This window comes from Microtus oregoni, unplaced genomic scaffold (genome assembly GCF_018167655.1).
Source record: "Microtus oregoni isolate MIOR12 unplaced genomic scaffold, Mior012 000045F_ref0000178, whole genome shotgun sequence".
Taxonomy (NCBI): domain Eukaryota; kingdom Metazoa; phylum Chordata; class Mammalia; order Rodentia; family Cricetidae; genus Microtus; species Microtus oregoni.
Genome location: NW_024543219.1, coordinates 1,156,477 through 1,173,428, shown reverse-complemented (window position 1 = coordinate 1,173,428; position 16,952 = coordinate 1,156,477). Strand labels below are relative to the sequence as shown.

The 16,952-nt window shown below is 46.2% G+C and overlaps 1 protein-coding gene across 2 annotated transcripts in view; it reads right to left on the bottom strand.

Moving 5' to 3' along the window:
* Atp8a2 (ATPase phospholipid transporting 8A2) overlaps positions 1-11,120 on the bottom strand; it is a 537,082-nt gene extending 525,962 nt beyond the window's left edge. The window contains exon 1 of one of the 2 annotated variants that reach the window (XM_041633810.1): positions 10,824-11,120. In XM_041633810.1, coding sequence (XP_041489744.1) covers positions 10,824-10,899 — 76 coding nt within the window. In that variant the 5' untranslated portion in view covers positions 10,900-11,120. The remainder of the gene's footprint in view (positions 1-10,823) is intronic. The other variant, XM_041633811.1, reaches the window with a different exon arrangement.
* Between the last annotated feature and the right edge of the window lie 5,832 nt (positions 11,121-16,952).

Here is a 16,952-nt window from a genome sequence, read left to right as displayed (position 1 = left end):
TTGGTTTTTCGAGACAGTGTTTCTCTGTAGCTTTGGAACCTGTCCTAGAACTAGCTCTGTAGACCAGGCTGGCCTCGAACTCACAGAGATCCGCCTGCCTCTGTCTCCAGAGTGCAGGGATTAAAGGCATGCGCACTACCGCATGGCTTCAGCTGGTTTCTTATACAACCCAGGACCACTTGCCCGAGGGTGGTATCACATAGTGAGCTGGATCCTCCCACAACAATCATTAAGACAATGTCCCACAGACCTGCCTACAAGGCCAGTCTGGTAACAGCAAGTCCTCAGCTGAGGTTCCCTCTTCCCAGATAACCCTGGCTTATGTCAAGATGACAAAAGCAAAACCAAACCACTAGCCAGCACATTCCATCCATCTAGACACAAGCAAGATGTCCCTCCCGTGGATGAATGGAAAATATGCAGATAACTAACTGTTGTTCAGGGAAAAAAGAAAGAAAGAAATTATCAAGTCAGATAAAATAAGAGGAAACATTAAGTACATCTTACAAGGTGAAAGCAACCAGTCTAGAGATGGGCTGACTCCCAGTGTCTGACGTTTACAGGAAGCAAAAGCATGGAAATGTGAAATTCACAAGGGCTCCGAGGGGTCAGGAAGGAGGGTGGGACAAGTGAATGCTGCACAGAGATCTTTAGGGCAGGAGAGCAATTCTGTATGCTACCGTTGTGGGGAGACATGCCACAACATTGTCTCCGCATAAAACTACAAGTGTGTCCTCATACAGTCACTACCATGCTGACATCATGGTGCTGACACCACAATGCGACACTGTGATGTCATCACACACCCCCAGTTTATCACCACTGGCATTGCCCTGCATATTCCTCATGCTTAAAAAGTCTAGATGAGAGACTTATAACTGTAGAATGGCTCCCCTTCCCTGTGCCCCTCAGCCTCACTCTATCCCCATGTGTGTAGTCTAAGACTCCCTGTTGAAAGCTGCTAAACACTACAGTCAGCCGTTCATCATATATGGGACTCATAGATCCAAAGAGCAAGCACACTAACCGTACACTACCCAGGCAATGTTAGCTAAACATAATCACACGGTGTTTGCTGCCTGGCCACCGCCACTGTTTACTATGACAGCTTAAGAAAAACTTAAGAATGTGTGATTTAAACGTAATCCCTAAGCTCTCAGAATCCTGAACAATTAAAGCATTTCAGCATTATCCCTTGTAATAAAACCTACCTTTGTCTTCTCCTCCACAAGACTTGGGGATGCTGAGCGCCCCAGTGTGCTTCCACACAGTCTTGGTCCATTTTCTGCTGCTCTACTGATACACTGGAAGGTAAACAACTTTAATTTGAAAAGAGGTTTGTTTAACTCACGGTTCTGAAGGGTTCGGGCCTCGACTAAGATCTACGGAGGACCTCATGATGGCTAGTATTGCACTGGCAGGCACACACATGTGGAGGAGAGTCACATGGTATGAGAAGAAGCAAGAGACGCTGCTGAGTGTGCATGTTGATCCTTTATGGCAACCTTCTGGGAGAACTAACTAGAGGTCACACAAGAATGACTTCAATCTCCTCTGAGGACACATTCTCACTGACTTCAAGATGTTCTGCTAAGCCCCCAAGTCACCACACCACCACACTGAAAACCAGGCTTCTGACACAAGAGCCTCTGGGGACAGACTCAAACCATATCCAGACTACAGCAAATCTACTCAGGGGTTTTCCCCCTTTGGCGTTTACTTCCGGAGCTTTTCTGTTACACTTAGGTGAGAAGATAACGCAGTAAAGAGAAGAAGTACATGGAGAGAGGGTGGGTGGGGTAACACCTGTTTCTCTAAAACAAGTCCAGCTCAACACTAATTAATACCTAGAAAAGAAATGACATCTGAGACAGTCACTGGTCTTGTGAAGGGGACTGGGACTGCACAGTGACGATGTGAGGCTGTTTTCTCTACAAGGTACCACATGAGGTCATGAGTCCTTTATCCCATGAATTCATAGATCATCATATCCAACAATCTCTACAAACCTTGGCTAAAATTATCAGACAACAGTCAAAGACTGAAGCAGTTTGATTTCGTCAGAGACTGGGTTCAAAGAAATAGAATAGAATTTCACAGTAGTATGACCTAGTTTATTTTCAAAATTAAAATAGATTGTTCCCAAAGGAAATTTCATACAAGGTAAGAAGACAATATAAGCCTGGAAGGAATTCTGTAGGAATCTAAGAACGTGGGCTCTGATGTCTTCCCTAGGAAGAAGCTGAGAACCCTAGGCAAGCATCTGGAACCCACCCTCCCACAATCTCAGTTTCCTACTTGGATCATTTTACATTAGGAAGTACACAATTTCAAGTACAACAGAGCAGAAATGTTTGAACCAGACATGACTCATGAATCCCTTGCAGCTGTGGTCACCTGCACAAGGCCTCCTTTGTAGCTATGGTCACCTGCACAAGGCCTGCACTGTATCAAGACAACAAGACCAATAAACATTCTATCAAGCAGCACTAACTGGGCTCAGTGGGTTACAAAAGTAAGGAGCATGAAGGTAGAAAAGGACATGTTGGGATATTCAGAGCGAAAATGAGAGGATGAGGGAGAATTGGAGTGGACATGGAGTGAGTATGATCAATGTGACATGGATAAAACTGTCAGAGAATAAGATAAAACTTGAACCTGATCTGTAAAGGTGTTGTCTAACAGAAATACGACACAAGCTATGAACATCCTTTAAATTTTTTAACACTAGATTTTTTTTTCTTCTTTTTTTATTGAGAAAAAAAATTTCCGCCTCCTCCCAGCCTCCCACTCCTCCCCTCCTCCCCCCACTCCTCTCCCCCCCACTCCTCTCCCCCTCCCCCCGCTCCTCTCCCCTTCCCCCCATTCCTCTCCCCCTCCCCCCACTCCTCTCCCCCTCTCCCCACTCCTCTCCCTCTCCCTCTCCAGTCTGAAGAGCAGTCAGGGTTCCCTGCCCTGTGGAAAGTCCAAAGTCCTCCCCGCTCCATCCTGGTCTAGGAAGGTGAGCATTCAAACTGGCTAGGCTCCCACAAAGCCAGAACATGTAGGAGGATCAAAACCCAGTGCCATTGTCCTTGGCTTCTCAGCAGCACTCATTGTCCGCCATATTCAGAGAGTCCAGTTTTATCCCATGCTTTTTCAGTCACAGTCCAGCTGGCCTTGGTGAGCTCCCAATAGATCAGCCCCACTGTCTCCGTGGGTGGGTGCACCCCTTGTGGTCCTGACTTCTTAACACTAGATTTAAAATACCACAATAAAATCTAATACCCTGTATACTAATTATTTTAATTTCTAGTAGGCATACAAAATAAAAGTAAAATTAAAAGCTGGGTATGGTAGTGCTTGCCTTTAATCTCAGCGCTTGAGAGCCAGATGTAGGTGGCTCTCTGTGAGTTCAAGGCCAACCTAGCCTACAAAATAAGTTCTAGGCCAGTCAGGGCTATACAGTAAGACTCTGTCTCAAAAAAAAATTAAAATTACATAAACAATTAACTAGTACATTTTAACCTGATATACGCTAGATAGTTTTTCACCATGTAGTAAACAGAAAGCATTATCACTAATGTATAACTGAATATATGGATGATGAATAACTTTCATATATATACATATGATATATACGTTGAATGTGTGTGTGAGTGTGTGTGTGCATATGTGTGTGTGTGTGTGTATGTGTGTATGTGTGTACTCTCTGTGTAGCTCTGGCTGGCCTGACATTTGCTGTGTAGATTAGGCTGGATGGAGCTCACAGAGACCCATCTGCTTCTGCTTCCTGAGTGCTGGGATTAACCATGTGGGCCACCATGCCCCACAAATTTCCTTTCCATACTAAGTCCTGTAAATTCGGTGTGTATTTTTACATTACAGCACAGCTCTGTTCTGACTCACCATCAGTCAGTCCCACAGAGCTCATGCCCCATCCTGGCTGGCGGACACCTACAAATTCACCTTCCTCTTTGACCATCTGTTGACAGCGGTCTGCAAAGCATTGTTTACCATACCCATGACATCTTGGACTTTCCCAAAGACAATATAAAACACATGAGGCATAAGGCCAGTGAGATGGCCCACCAGGTGAAGGTGTTAGCTGACCAGTCTGATGACCTACATTCAATCTCACCCGCATGGTGGGAGAGAACCCACGCCCGCAATTTGTGCAACTTTCATAGTGTGCCCTGGCAAGTACAGGAGCACACGCCCATGCACACACACACACACACACACACACACACACACACAGAGAGAGAGAGAGAGAGAGAGAGAGAGAGAGAGAGAGAGGCCTCCACATACACATTTAAAAAATCTAAGATGTTATCAGACAAGTGAGGTGCAAACATCACTGTCCAGCTTGCTTCTCTGTTATGATAAACTGACCAACAGTAACTTAGGGATAGAAGGATTATCTGATTTATGCGTCCTAATTACAATCCATTCTAGAGGGAAGTCGGGGTAGGAATTTAAACAGGAGCAGAGGCAGGAAACATGGAGGAAAGCTGCTTACTAGATCATTCTCCATGACTTGCTCAGATCTTTTCTTTCTTCTTTCTCTTTCTTTCTCTCTCCTTTTTTTCTTTCTTTCTTCCTTCCTTCTCTCTTTCATTTTGTAAATTAACCTTTGTGTATATGGGTATTTGCCTGCATATACGCCTGTGCACTATATGCATGCAGTGCTTAGAGGCCAGAGGACGCCATCAGAACTGGGGTTATAGACTGTTGAAGAGCAGTCAGTGCTCTTAACTGCTGAGTCATGGCTCCAGCTCCTCAGCTTACTTTCTTATACAGCCCAGGACCACCTGCCCAGAATGGTCTGGGCCCTCCCACATCAATCATTAAACAGAAAACTAACTCACAGATATGTTTACAGGCCAAACTGATGGAGACAATTTTTTAATTGAAGTTCCCTCTTCCATAAACATTTCGGTTTTGTCAGGCTGACGAACAGAACAGCACAACCACTTCTCGTGGGGAGGAAAAGCCTCTCCCCTCCCCTCTGACCCCACTGGTTCCACCACTAAAGCAAACAACCATTTAATGTTTGCCATTCTGTGTTTGCCAAGTCATGACCAAACTTTAGACTTCATTTACAGCCTCCACTCATCCCCCGTGTTTGTATCCAGCCTGGCTGATTCTCACTGGGAGATCCCACCCACTTACCTCCTCACATTTCTGTATTCCCTTTAAAAAAAAAAATCTCTTCCCAAACCCTACCACCAGAAAATGAGACCATGGAATAAATAATAGAGTTGAAAAAAATCCATTTCCAAACATCTAGAAAGAGTAACAAGGAAGGACTCAAGCTGCGTAAACTTAGGTTGTGTTCCAGCAGAAAAGAACAGCATGGTCATCTGGGGCAGCAGCATACAGGCTGGGGCATGACACCAATGACCCTGTAGTAAACCCTAAGCCAACTGCTGGGCTAAAACCTAGCTGCTGGGCAGGTCCCCTGGCACTCTAAAGAAGGGATTGTCACTTAACTTGCTTGTCACAGAGACAGTGACCACTGGTGTGGAGTTTAAAGGCAAAAACTCCAGAGTTTTGAAATCAAGATATGCATGCTCGGGGCATTAGGATGAAGAAAGTAAAAAGAAAATTGACAAGAGTCTTAAATGGGGATAACAGGTTATGGAGCTGACCTGAAAACGGCTTGCAGGAGGCCTAATCTCTCACTAACTGGATAACCGTGGACCAGCCATGACCGCGTCCTCTGAATAAGAACGAACAGCTCCTTGCCATTAAGGTGCCAGGACCTGACACCAGCGACTGTCTCTAAACGTGGCATCTGCAGTGAGATTCTGCACGGCAAAAGTGCTCACACCAAGGAATCCTTTGCTGCCCCAGTTTTCTGCACAACCAATCTCAGTGATGTGCTTGAAACATCTACAGTAATCCTGGGAACCCTCTGCCTCTGGCTGACGTGGTGTCTCTGGCGATGAAGCTGTGCTCAGATGCTCCTTGAGAATGTCTGAAATGAACGCGTGCTCATTGCCCAACACAATAACTCAAATGCAGGGAACTACGTTCCAAACGCGGAAATCTTTGAATCAAAATGAGCGAAGATGAGGCCACAGTTTTAGGAGAAGCTACGACATACCCATTTTTCTTTCACAAGCAGGTGAGAGATACTCCTTCAGTGCAAGGAGCACAGACACAGGACACACACAGGAGTAAGGAAGCAGGCCGGCATATTGAGCCCTCCACCACACTGATGTTAATGGCCAATTATCATATGTATGTTTCTCTTATTATATTTTTGTTGTTGACACAAGTTCTCGCGGAATGGTCCACATTGTCCCAAATCGGGTTTCAGGAAATCTACATGCCTCACCCTTCTAAAGTCCCTAGAACAAGGGGACGCGCCAGACCTGGATGCACTCTCATAGACACACCTAAGTGCATACACAGCCTGGGAGGGACACGGACATAACTGTCCCAGCGCCACGCGGCAGGTTAGGCATTGTGTCTGCCCTTGACAATGATATGGAGAAGCTGCCAGGGCGTGAGTGTGAGCTCACTTTTATTTTTAGCCTTTCTTAGTGGTTGTTAACATTTGCCCTAGGCACTTTCACTGGCCTAATAGGATGTAAATAACATCTTGTCTCTGTGCGATTGACCAGGGGTTATATTTAGCAAATGTGAAAAGCCCCAGGGACAAGGGGCTTCAGAGGCACTGTCTGAACATCCTCTCATAAACCATCCAAAGGTTCTAAGAGAATAACTTTAATGTAATCCATCTGTCTAGCTGGCACCTCGATCAGATGAGGATTTAAGATAAAGCAGCCATTGTAAAAGTGAATTAATTATTAAACAACTAAAGTCATCAAATTAAGGGCATCGTGGCCACCTCCAGGCATAAGACAGGACAGTGTAGGGAAGGTGACAACTGTCAGACACTAGAGAACGGACAGGGTAGGATCTGGGTAGTTGGTGAGTATGGATTTCTGTGTCATGCAAACCTAGAAATACCTTTATGCAGCCACATTCTGGGTAAGCCATCATTAGATTTAGAGGGGAAAATCCAACAGCTGAAGATGTCCCCGCTTCTGTATTACTTGAAATAGGGGTCTAGGTAGAGGAGACCATATCAGGTTGTGATGGGCAACCTAAGAACTAGCGACTGTCTTACTTGATCGTGCATCCAGTAATTAATATGTGCACTGTTGTGCTATGCAAGTCACACACACACACACACACACACACACACACACACGAGCTCTGGGGAGGAGACTCTTTCTTCACATCCTCATTCTATAATGTAAGTAAAAAAATGGCCCATAGGTAGCAGAAGACAATTTCAAAGTTTGAACCTATTTCTCTCTAAACCTAGTCTGGTATCTACCCCCAACAGACGCTGTCTCCAAGAACTTCCAAATATAATCTAGACCCTCAGGTCAAGTACAAAAGTATCTAGGACAGAGATGGTTTAAGTCTGTGTGTAGAGTGCCCACTGGGTAGTGCAGACCACAGAAGCGAGGGATATGAGACCCGTGTCCGCCTTATTTTCTACCAGGGCAGAGGAAACCGTGTAGGATGAGCGTGCCCTGTTTGGACTGGAACTGATCCTGAACCGCACCATTGGGCCTTGGAAATTAGTTGGTTCTGCTAGAAATGAACCAGCCGCTCTGAAATAGTTTACTGTAAAGTGGAAGGGATTAAAGCATTTCTGTGCCATCTACCAGCTCTTAGATTCTATATCATAGCTTCTGGCATCTTCTGTTGTCCCCACCCCCTTCCTTTAAAACTCAGGGCAGGCAGTTACAGGAGATGCAAGAAAACTAGGCCCACACAGGAGCCCAGTCAAACAGACAAACAAAACACATTACTGACCTGAAGAGGCCAGGGGAGATGAAAGGGTTTGGATAAAGAAGTTGGAACAGACCTGCAAGGGCATCCTCAGTAGGACTTGAAGCCATCCAGGTCCTGTATTTAATCTAATTAAAGGCACAGGCCCTGGGCTTGCTGTCTGCCTGCTCTTTATTGCCAATCTTTCATGAAGCCAAATTCAGAAACTCAGCAAGAGGAAAGAAGCTTCTACCCTGGAGAACACGAATGCTGTCGTCCCCAGAACACAGCTCTCCCTTCCCTTCTGTCCTCCTCCCCCATGCCACTGCCCACACACCTATACACACATGTGTGCTTCACTTCCCTGTTCAACTGTGTGCATTGCCTGTGCACGTAGACTCAAGGCTGGGTATGATTGAGAGCTCTGACAGTATGCTTTGGACTCTTCCCTAGACCTTGGGCTCCATCCAGAGAGCACCTATACTATCCAGGGATCCATCACCAGAGCCCTGAAGTGTCTGGAACATGGAAGGTGGTCAATACATATCCAGGAACTCTTGTTACAGCCAACCAAAGTCAACTGGTCTTTGGATCCCCATCATTTGGTGAATGACAGCTGGCTGCAGAAAGGAGCAGACAAAGGTACGCCAGGGCACCCAGAGGAAGACAGGAGTCCAAGGTACAGTCACCAGAAGTAACGATCCCGGAAGTGCTTTAGTAAACATTCGACTGTGTGGCACCTAATCTTGAAGGAGCTATGAGCCTCAGATTGCCTTTGCTAGTTTGCACTAAATGAGAAGCAGCAGGCTTCTTCAAAAGTCACATGTCCCTTCTACTTTATGGGAGTAGGCAATTGTCAGGGTCTTTGCCCAGGTTTCCACCCCAGCCTCCCTCTTGCCCATCCATGATTTATGTGCTCTACATAGACCCGTCTTGTAAAGCCACACATTTTCTCTTTGGCATCCCACACCTGTCATCAACAAGGTCCCAAAGCCCTCCACCTTCAGAAACTCCTAGACCTTTCTTTCTAAACTGCTGAGTTCTGAACCCTGCTCCTTACTGGTGCTCACACCACAGACCACTGAGAAACTCTAGACTGAGTGTTCATACTATTGCACAGCTGGACCAGGCAGTCAGTCTGCAAAGCGTCCTCCCCGGAATTTACTTTCTATAGCTACCACTCTGTTTGCTTTTCCCTCCATTTTCTGCAAAATTTTCCCTAAAGAGTGTCATAGACAGTCTGTATTCAAGTCCTGTCTTCCTCTCTTGCACCCCCTCTAATAGCTATTTTGCCCCACAGTTATACAATAGCAGCTCTTCCAAGGGCACCAGTGACCTCCACAGATGAAGCCAAGCATCAATGCCCAGATTCTTTCTGGAGTTCTTGGCGGCTTTCCCGACTTGCTGGGATCCGGTACATCCTATTCCAGTCCCTTTCTGTTGCCCCTAAGACCCTCCAAATTTGAAAATACTGGAATGCTCAGGACACCTTCAGAATCCTCTGGTATTAGTTACATAATTTGGGGGGGCAGTGAACAATGAGATGTTGTGCCCCTGTGCAGAAATTAAGACCTGAAGCTTAAACAATGCAGAACATTAAAGAGGGGCTCTTCTGGGAGGAGGCCCCGCATACATGCAGGGAGGTACCCATTGAGGCATCCTGGGGAGCACTCTGAAAGTTAGATCTCTGACTGTGAACGCAGGCTCATAATCCAATCCATCCCCACTCTGCTTTCCAGTGGGCATCTCATCTCTGATGGGACATGATCAAAACTAAATTTACATTCTCCCTTCTTCCCCCAAAGAAGAAGTTCTGTACCCTTCCCATCCGGGGATGCTTCTTTCTTCACAAAGCCTTGCATCCGTGGCACTGCTTTGAAAAGCACACACTTCCTTCCCTCTGCTGGCACCTAGGCTGTCCCTCTGACACTACACCCTGATGCCCCTGGGACTCCCCACCTCGTAGTCTTGGTGTGTTGCCTAGTGACCCTTTCAGGAAAGGATTCTGCTCTAAAGGAATGTGACGCTGTCCTGATACTGCCCAACTTGAGCAAACACTAGCTAAAATGAGTTTCTTCTCCCTTACATTGCTCAACAGTGGAAATGGAAAGGTCATTTATTTTTATATGCCTATGATCTCAAAACACACAATCCTCAACTCCGAACCTAAACCTTGAACCCTCTGCATCAGAGATCTACCCAGACTCCTTTCAAGGAGGCCTGAAATGCAAGACAGGGCATTATTTTGGAGGTTCCCCCTCCAGTTTTGAAACACATAAGCATCTAGGTCACCTATCAAGTGCTGTAGCCACAGAGCGTTGGATGTGCCTGGTCTAAGAGTATTAAACAACAAAAACATCTAAAGTGACTAATTGGGGAAGCTGTATTTCCAATCCCAGCCAAGCCGCTGCCAGAGGGTGTTTATGAATGCATCAAGTCTCCACAGCTTCCCGCAGCTTTCCCGTGTAATGTAAGCCTAAGCCTCTCGGTCCTTAGTATAAGCCTGAGCACTTGGGCCCCGGGTGGTGACAACACTCTTAGTAACCTTCTGCTTCCCTTAAGTCTCTGTAGCAGACAGCCTGGGAGGCAACAAGTCCTCCCAGTGACCAAACTGTGCCCTCCAGGACTGGGGACAGGGCAGAAAACTGATGCTTTGGTCCTTTCCGGCATCCGCATAACCGTATAAGTGCGCAGGGACCTGATATGCGCGCACTAGCCTGTGTACACACACAAACACACACACACACACACACACACACACACGCACGCACGCACACACACACAGACACGGACACATGCACACGCACACATGCATACACAACGGTGCCAGGGGCCTGAGACTTCTCACACTTGCCACTCCTTCGCTCCCGCAGGAGGCTTAGTGCCGGGTGGGTGCAAGGACGTCCAGCCAGGGGGCAGTAGGGCGTGGCGTCCAGAGTCCCGCAGCCCCAGGCGCCCAGGGGAGGGGACAGGACGAAGGGCGGAGCAGAGTCTCCCAGCCGCGTGCGCCACCCCCGCCCCAGTGGCCCACCCTCCCCGCTCACCCACGGACGCGCCGATCCTTGCCCTCCGCGGCAACGACATCTTAAACGACTGGTCCAGGCCCGTACCGTTCAGCATCGCGCGCGGCTGGCGGACTGGACAACCAGAGGCGGGCGATGGAGACTGCGTGCGGGCCTGGGCGCCAGGGCCACAGAGCCAGGGCCATGGGCGAGCCGACCTAGGGCAGAGCGAGCGCCGCGGGACGCTCCAGTCTGTGCCCGCAGCCCGGAGGCTGCGCCGACCGCGCCTCCCGCACCGCAGCGGCCAATGCGGCGGCGCCCCGAACGCCGCGGCGGCCTCGCTGGCCCGGCAACGCGGGGGCGGGGGCCCGCAGGAGGCTGCGCCGCCAGTCGGAGTCCTGGCAGGTGGCGCGGGAGGAGCGGGCAGGGTTATGGGGCTGGGTGCGGGCTCCGGGAGGGGATGGGCGCACCTGGACGGCTCTGGGCCTCAGGAAGTCGGCTACCTTATCTCCCCTGCCTGTCACTTGTGCTGTGCAGCCGTGGGTCCTCCTACTCCCTTCCCTTTTTCGTTAGCAGCTTCTTTTCTTTTGCATCCAGTCCGATAGGGTCCTCCTGGGTCTTTTGCGCAGAACAGGCATTTCCAAGCTGGGACCTGAAACTCAAAGAAGTGCTGGGTCTGCAGCCCCTGTCCTCCACGGCTTGTCACAATCGTCAGTCCTTCAGAACGCTGTAAGGGGCACCCACCACACACATCCACGCCCACGATACACGCACTGCACCTTCTACAGGCAAACAAATCCATTGAGAGGTAAGGGGTGACTGGCCCAAGGTCATTCGACCTGCTTTTGTTTGATTTCTCCCTTCCCTTAATGTTTAAGCTGAGTCCCTCTGAGCGCAGTTCCATGGGGGTAGTGAGGAAGAAACCAACTAAATCTTTACTATGTCTGATGAAATCTTGACCTTAGACTAAAAAAGCAAAAAACAAACCAGCCAACCTGATTGTGCTCCTGCGCTTGCAGAAGTGATCTTTGCCTTTCCTTTTGCATAAAAATGGGGGTGTCTCTGAGAACTTAGGGGGCTGCAGAGAGATGAGCCTTAGGAGATGGGAAGGCAGTTGGCTCAGCACGACTCTGTAGCCCATGTGGGTTCAAACTTCCCGAGTCTGAAAGCGGGAGAGGGGTTTATTTTAGGCATATTTAGCGCAGCACAATTTGGTGAAAACTATTCTGGTGTTAACTCAGTCCCACGTGCACAGCAAAACACACACAAATCGTCTTAAGAAACAAAGGCAGCTAAATACAGATCAAACGCATCTACATCAAAATTTTCTGTAAAGTCAGTACAGATGGGTTCTATAGATCGACTGAGAAAAACAAGTCTGTGGTCAGGGTCTGGTCCTGGAGGAGTCTCTGGCCACAGAGACCGGACAAAAGGTCACCAGGCTGGAGAAGCCGTTCAGCCTTCTGGGCAAGGACAGGCCTTACTTTCCATCCCTTGAAGACACAGCCCTGTGTGCTTAACATTCCAGGTTCCCCAAGGGCTTATCTCTGAACACAGAGACCCCTGTGCCTCCTACAAAAAAAGCTCAGCTCTGGTCCTCAGAGAAAACACGGTTCTGAGAAAAAAACGAATCTTTAGCAGGAAGGTCCAAGAGGGAAATGTCTCAAGTGCTGAGCTGAGGTTCGGGGTGGCAGAACGTCTCAGTGAATCTCCCAGACCAAGGAAGGGTACTTTCATAGCTTAGGTTACCATGGCACTGCAGATATAAAAATGGACCACTACTGGTTCCATACACTTTCTGTGATAATGCCCTGAGGAATAAGCAAAATATTGAAAGGGGCTTGAAGGAAAACTTATTTGTTATTATTATTCCCCAAACAAGAAAAAAAATTGAGGAGAACTAGATGAGAACAATAACAAAATAGGCAATGGTTATTTTTGATTGTCCTTTGATTTCACAGAATCAGAGCATAAAACGAGTTTATTGTTCCTGACTTTTTAGGTACCTTCCAGTAACCAAACTGGCCAAATGCTCTGGACAAGTGTGATGGGCGGTGATATAGAAGAATAACAGTCTTGCCGTGCTGGAGCCCTGGCTGGCCTGGGGCTCACTGTGTAGCCCAAGATGATTTGGAACTGGTGCTAATCCTCCTGCCCCAGCCTCCCAAGTGTGGAGGTTACAGGTGTGAGCCCTCACGCATGTAGGAGGAGCATTAAGGCAGCTCATTTGCCGCACATCACGAGCCATAGACAGGAGTTGCACTTATCTCCACGGTAAATTCGCCTCGCTGCCTTTTACAAAGCTGAAAAGAGTAGACTGGCCCCAGCCCCAGAATCCAGACCTCAGTCCCATCATCCAGGTACTAAAAGGAATCATAGGCACTCAGGAGAAAACAAAGCAATGAGCAGCATTCCATCATTTCCTAAGCATAGAATCCTATGGCTATATGAATCACACACAACCGGTGCTGACTTTGAACAGAAACCCTTTTGTCCTGGCCCAGTCTGGGCTAGACGTATAGAAGACCCAACAGCAAGGGGTAAGAAAAGCGGGCACAAAATCCAGAGCAATAGGACAGTCTGGGAGGTGTGTGTCATTCCACTTTTTGGAAGCAGTATGACATTACCTTCAAGATCATTGCTTCAATTCATTGGCCATGGCTGCAGGTTTTCCCAAGTCAAGAACAGAGCAGCCTGTCAGAGGAGGAATGATGCCTGGGGAGAGCCAGCATTACTGAAATTGACTAAGCTACCAGCCCTAGAACAGTTTCTTTTCAAGTGCGTGTGACTATTATACATATGCAATATTTAAAAAAGAAAAGGACATGCATACAGCACATTGAAAGAAAATGTCAATCAAAATATCCCAGTGTGGGCCTATAACCCAACCTGATTCTTTCCTTTCCTCCTGTCCACAGACTAACTCCTTCCTTCCTTGTATACTTTCTCTTCTTGCTTGTTATTTACAGACCAACAAGCTAACAGTCAATTCTGACAGTATTGGGTAAACGGTCTTTGAAGGGAAATCACATCTTGTAAATCTGTTTTCGACAGATTCTTACTAAAGATTCCACGGCTACATTTTGATGCCCTAAGTTCTATCTGAATTCTCATTTCTAAAGAGTTCCTTTCCTTTTTGAAAGATAGTGGTGTCCCCAAACTGTGCACAGAATAAAGACGTAGTAGGCTGCGGCTCCCTGTCTTCCCAGTGAAACCAGGACAGTCACCAAGGAGCTCCTCCCATCAATTATTCTATTCGTCCTTTCATTGTCTGGCATCTGCTACTGGCCTGCTGCTGGGACCTCTGCTCCTGGGCTTGTTGAAACCAGGTGATGGGATTCCAAGAGTAGATAGTTCAAGACACAGGGCCACCTGTCCTAACCTGGCCTGGGAACTCAGGGTGTGCCACTTCTGCCCCATCCTGGTTGTCCAGACAGTCACAAAGGCCCAGTCGGCACAAGCAGGCAGGAGACAGAGCGACAAGATGCTGGGAGAGCATGGGAGGTGGAAACATTGCTGCAGCCATTTGGGGAAATACAATCTAGCAGAACTAGAAACGAGCTCATTTAATTTTAATAAAATATTACTGAAAGCACACTGTACAGTGTATAGAAAACTTAATAAAAGATGTGTGAGTTCTCCACACTTAATATGCTGACTACATGGCATGCAGACTCCCAGAGAACATGGTAAGAGCAAGGAGACCGTAGAGTGTCAGCAATAAATAGAGAACTAGCTCGTTGAAACAGAACAGAGGGTCTAGAAATAGACCCAGAGCCATATGGTAAAGCAACTCAGGAGAGTGGAGACAATCTTCTCAATAGACAATCTTGTGGCAGCTTAATGCCCAGAATGGGGAGGGGGTGTAGCCTTTTATTCATGCGCAACACTTATAATGAATCATAAATACTAAAAAAGAAAAAAGTATTTCAATCTTCAAGAAAAAATGGGGGAAAGATGTCATGCAAGGACATGAAAAGTGCTAGCCATAAAAGTAAACATTATTAGCATTAGAAACAAGCTTCTACTCAGCAAAAGATAGGACAAGATGGAGAAGAGGCAGGCCATGAACTGGGAAGAGATTTTTCCGCAACACTTAAATCAAAGGACTTTCTATATGTAAATCATTCCCACAAATCAAGGTTTTCAAAACTGGTCAAAATACCTAAACAGACACTTATCAAAGAAGATAAGCAAAATGCACATAGTCACCTGAAAGGTGACAATTGTCAGTAGTCACCGGGAATGTGAAAATTAAAATAGTAATCTATTTTGCCATGGTCAGCATGTCCAAATCAAAAAATAATTCCAAATACTGTGGAGGATGCTGAGCTACCCAAACTTATATATTGCTAGTGGGGGTGTAGATTGCTATAACCACTTAAAGGACAGACAAATAAGACCTAGCGGTTTCTCAGAAAGATCAATATGCACCTTTCTTGTGGCTAAGAAAGTCTACTTTCAGATACCCAAGAGAAGTGAACATTTCTACAGAAATACTCAAAACTAGTATTAATAGCAACCTCGTTCATAATAGCTCCAAACTGGAGACAGTCCAAACAGCCATTAACAGGTCACGGAAGCACAGCTGGAGTCTGGTCCTAAAATGGAAGGTGACTCAGCAACAGGGAGCAGATCAGCAAACAACGGAGATGAATCTAGAAACCCATTCAACATGACTGAGTGACCTGACTCAGCTGGATTCACAACAATACCGGTCAAGTTGTGGAGGTTTGCTGGGAGGGAAAGGGACTCAAGGGAACTTCCGGGGTCACAGAAACTTGTTTGTCAACAAAGGGTAGATATGGGGTGCATATGCTAAGACTATTGTCAACAAAGGGTACATACGAGGTGTGTATGCTAAGACTGTCAAATTGTATAGTCAAGAGGCTTGCAGTTCACTGTCTTGACCTTTGAAATACAAATAGAAGAAATAACATTTTAAATGCTGTAGTGGTCAAGTTATTTCAGCAGGAAAATTTTGGAGAACAAGCCCAGTGAGTAAGAAGATGTGCAAATAAATAAAATGCCCTGAATTATTTTAATATTTAAAGTTGGTGTGCCATGGAAAGAAAAGCTCCATTGTGGCATTTTCAGACATATATAGCTTGCTCACTTCATCTCTTTCCTCCACGGTCATTCTCCAAGCCCCTGTCTGTCCCTAGATGACAGTCCTTTCATGTCAATTCCTTTTATTCTGAGACAGAATCTCACTATGCAGGCTTGACTGGCATGAAACTTGACAAGTAGACCAGGCTGGCCTCCAACTCATAGAGATCCACCTGCCTCTGCCTCCCAAGTACTGGGATCAAAGGTGTGCACCACCATGCCCAGCCAACTACATTCTACATTCTTATACTTCTCTTCTTCAAGATGCTGTTTGCCCCTCTCATGGTAGCTTTTTTTTTTACTTTCACAACCTACACACAAAACACACACACACACAGAAAAAGAGAGATTTAAACCTACATTCCACATATAAGAAAAAATGTCATATTTTCTGGGTCTGACTTATTTTGCTTAACAATGATTTACTGTTGCATGCATTTGCCTATAGATGTCCTTATTTCATTTTCATTCATAACTGAATAAAATTTTACATATGTATCACTTTTTCTCTACCATTCATCTGTTGATGAACAGCTAAGTTGGTTCCATTTCCTGGCTGTTGTGAATACTAGAGCAATGGACATGGGTGTGCAAGTGTCTTTGGTGTATTAAATCAGAATCAGATATAGACCTAAGAGTAGTACAGTTGAATCACATGCTAGTTTTTAGCTTTCTGAAGAATCTCCATGGGAATTTCTATAGTATCTGCATCATTCCCACCATTACTGTATAAAGAGAACCTTGACAGTCTTTAAATACAAATGTTTTAAGACTACTTGATAAATTGAAAAGTATTTATAATATAACCTTTTCAGTTATTTATTTATTTTACTGCAAAGTACCTTTAATGTGTTTTCATCTGCAACAAGCATTAGGATTTGCTCATTTGAGCACCGTAAGTTAGGTGTGTAGTACTACACATCAGACACCAAGTCATCCCAACCAGTATTAATCTAAGAAAACTGAACAAAACAGTTCTGGAAAAGGGTGCATTCACAAACCCAATAGTTTAATTTTTTTCGATCAAAGGCTTCCACTTGCAATTGCTTTGTTAGTGATAAA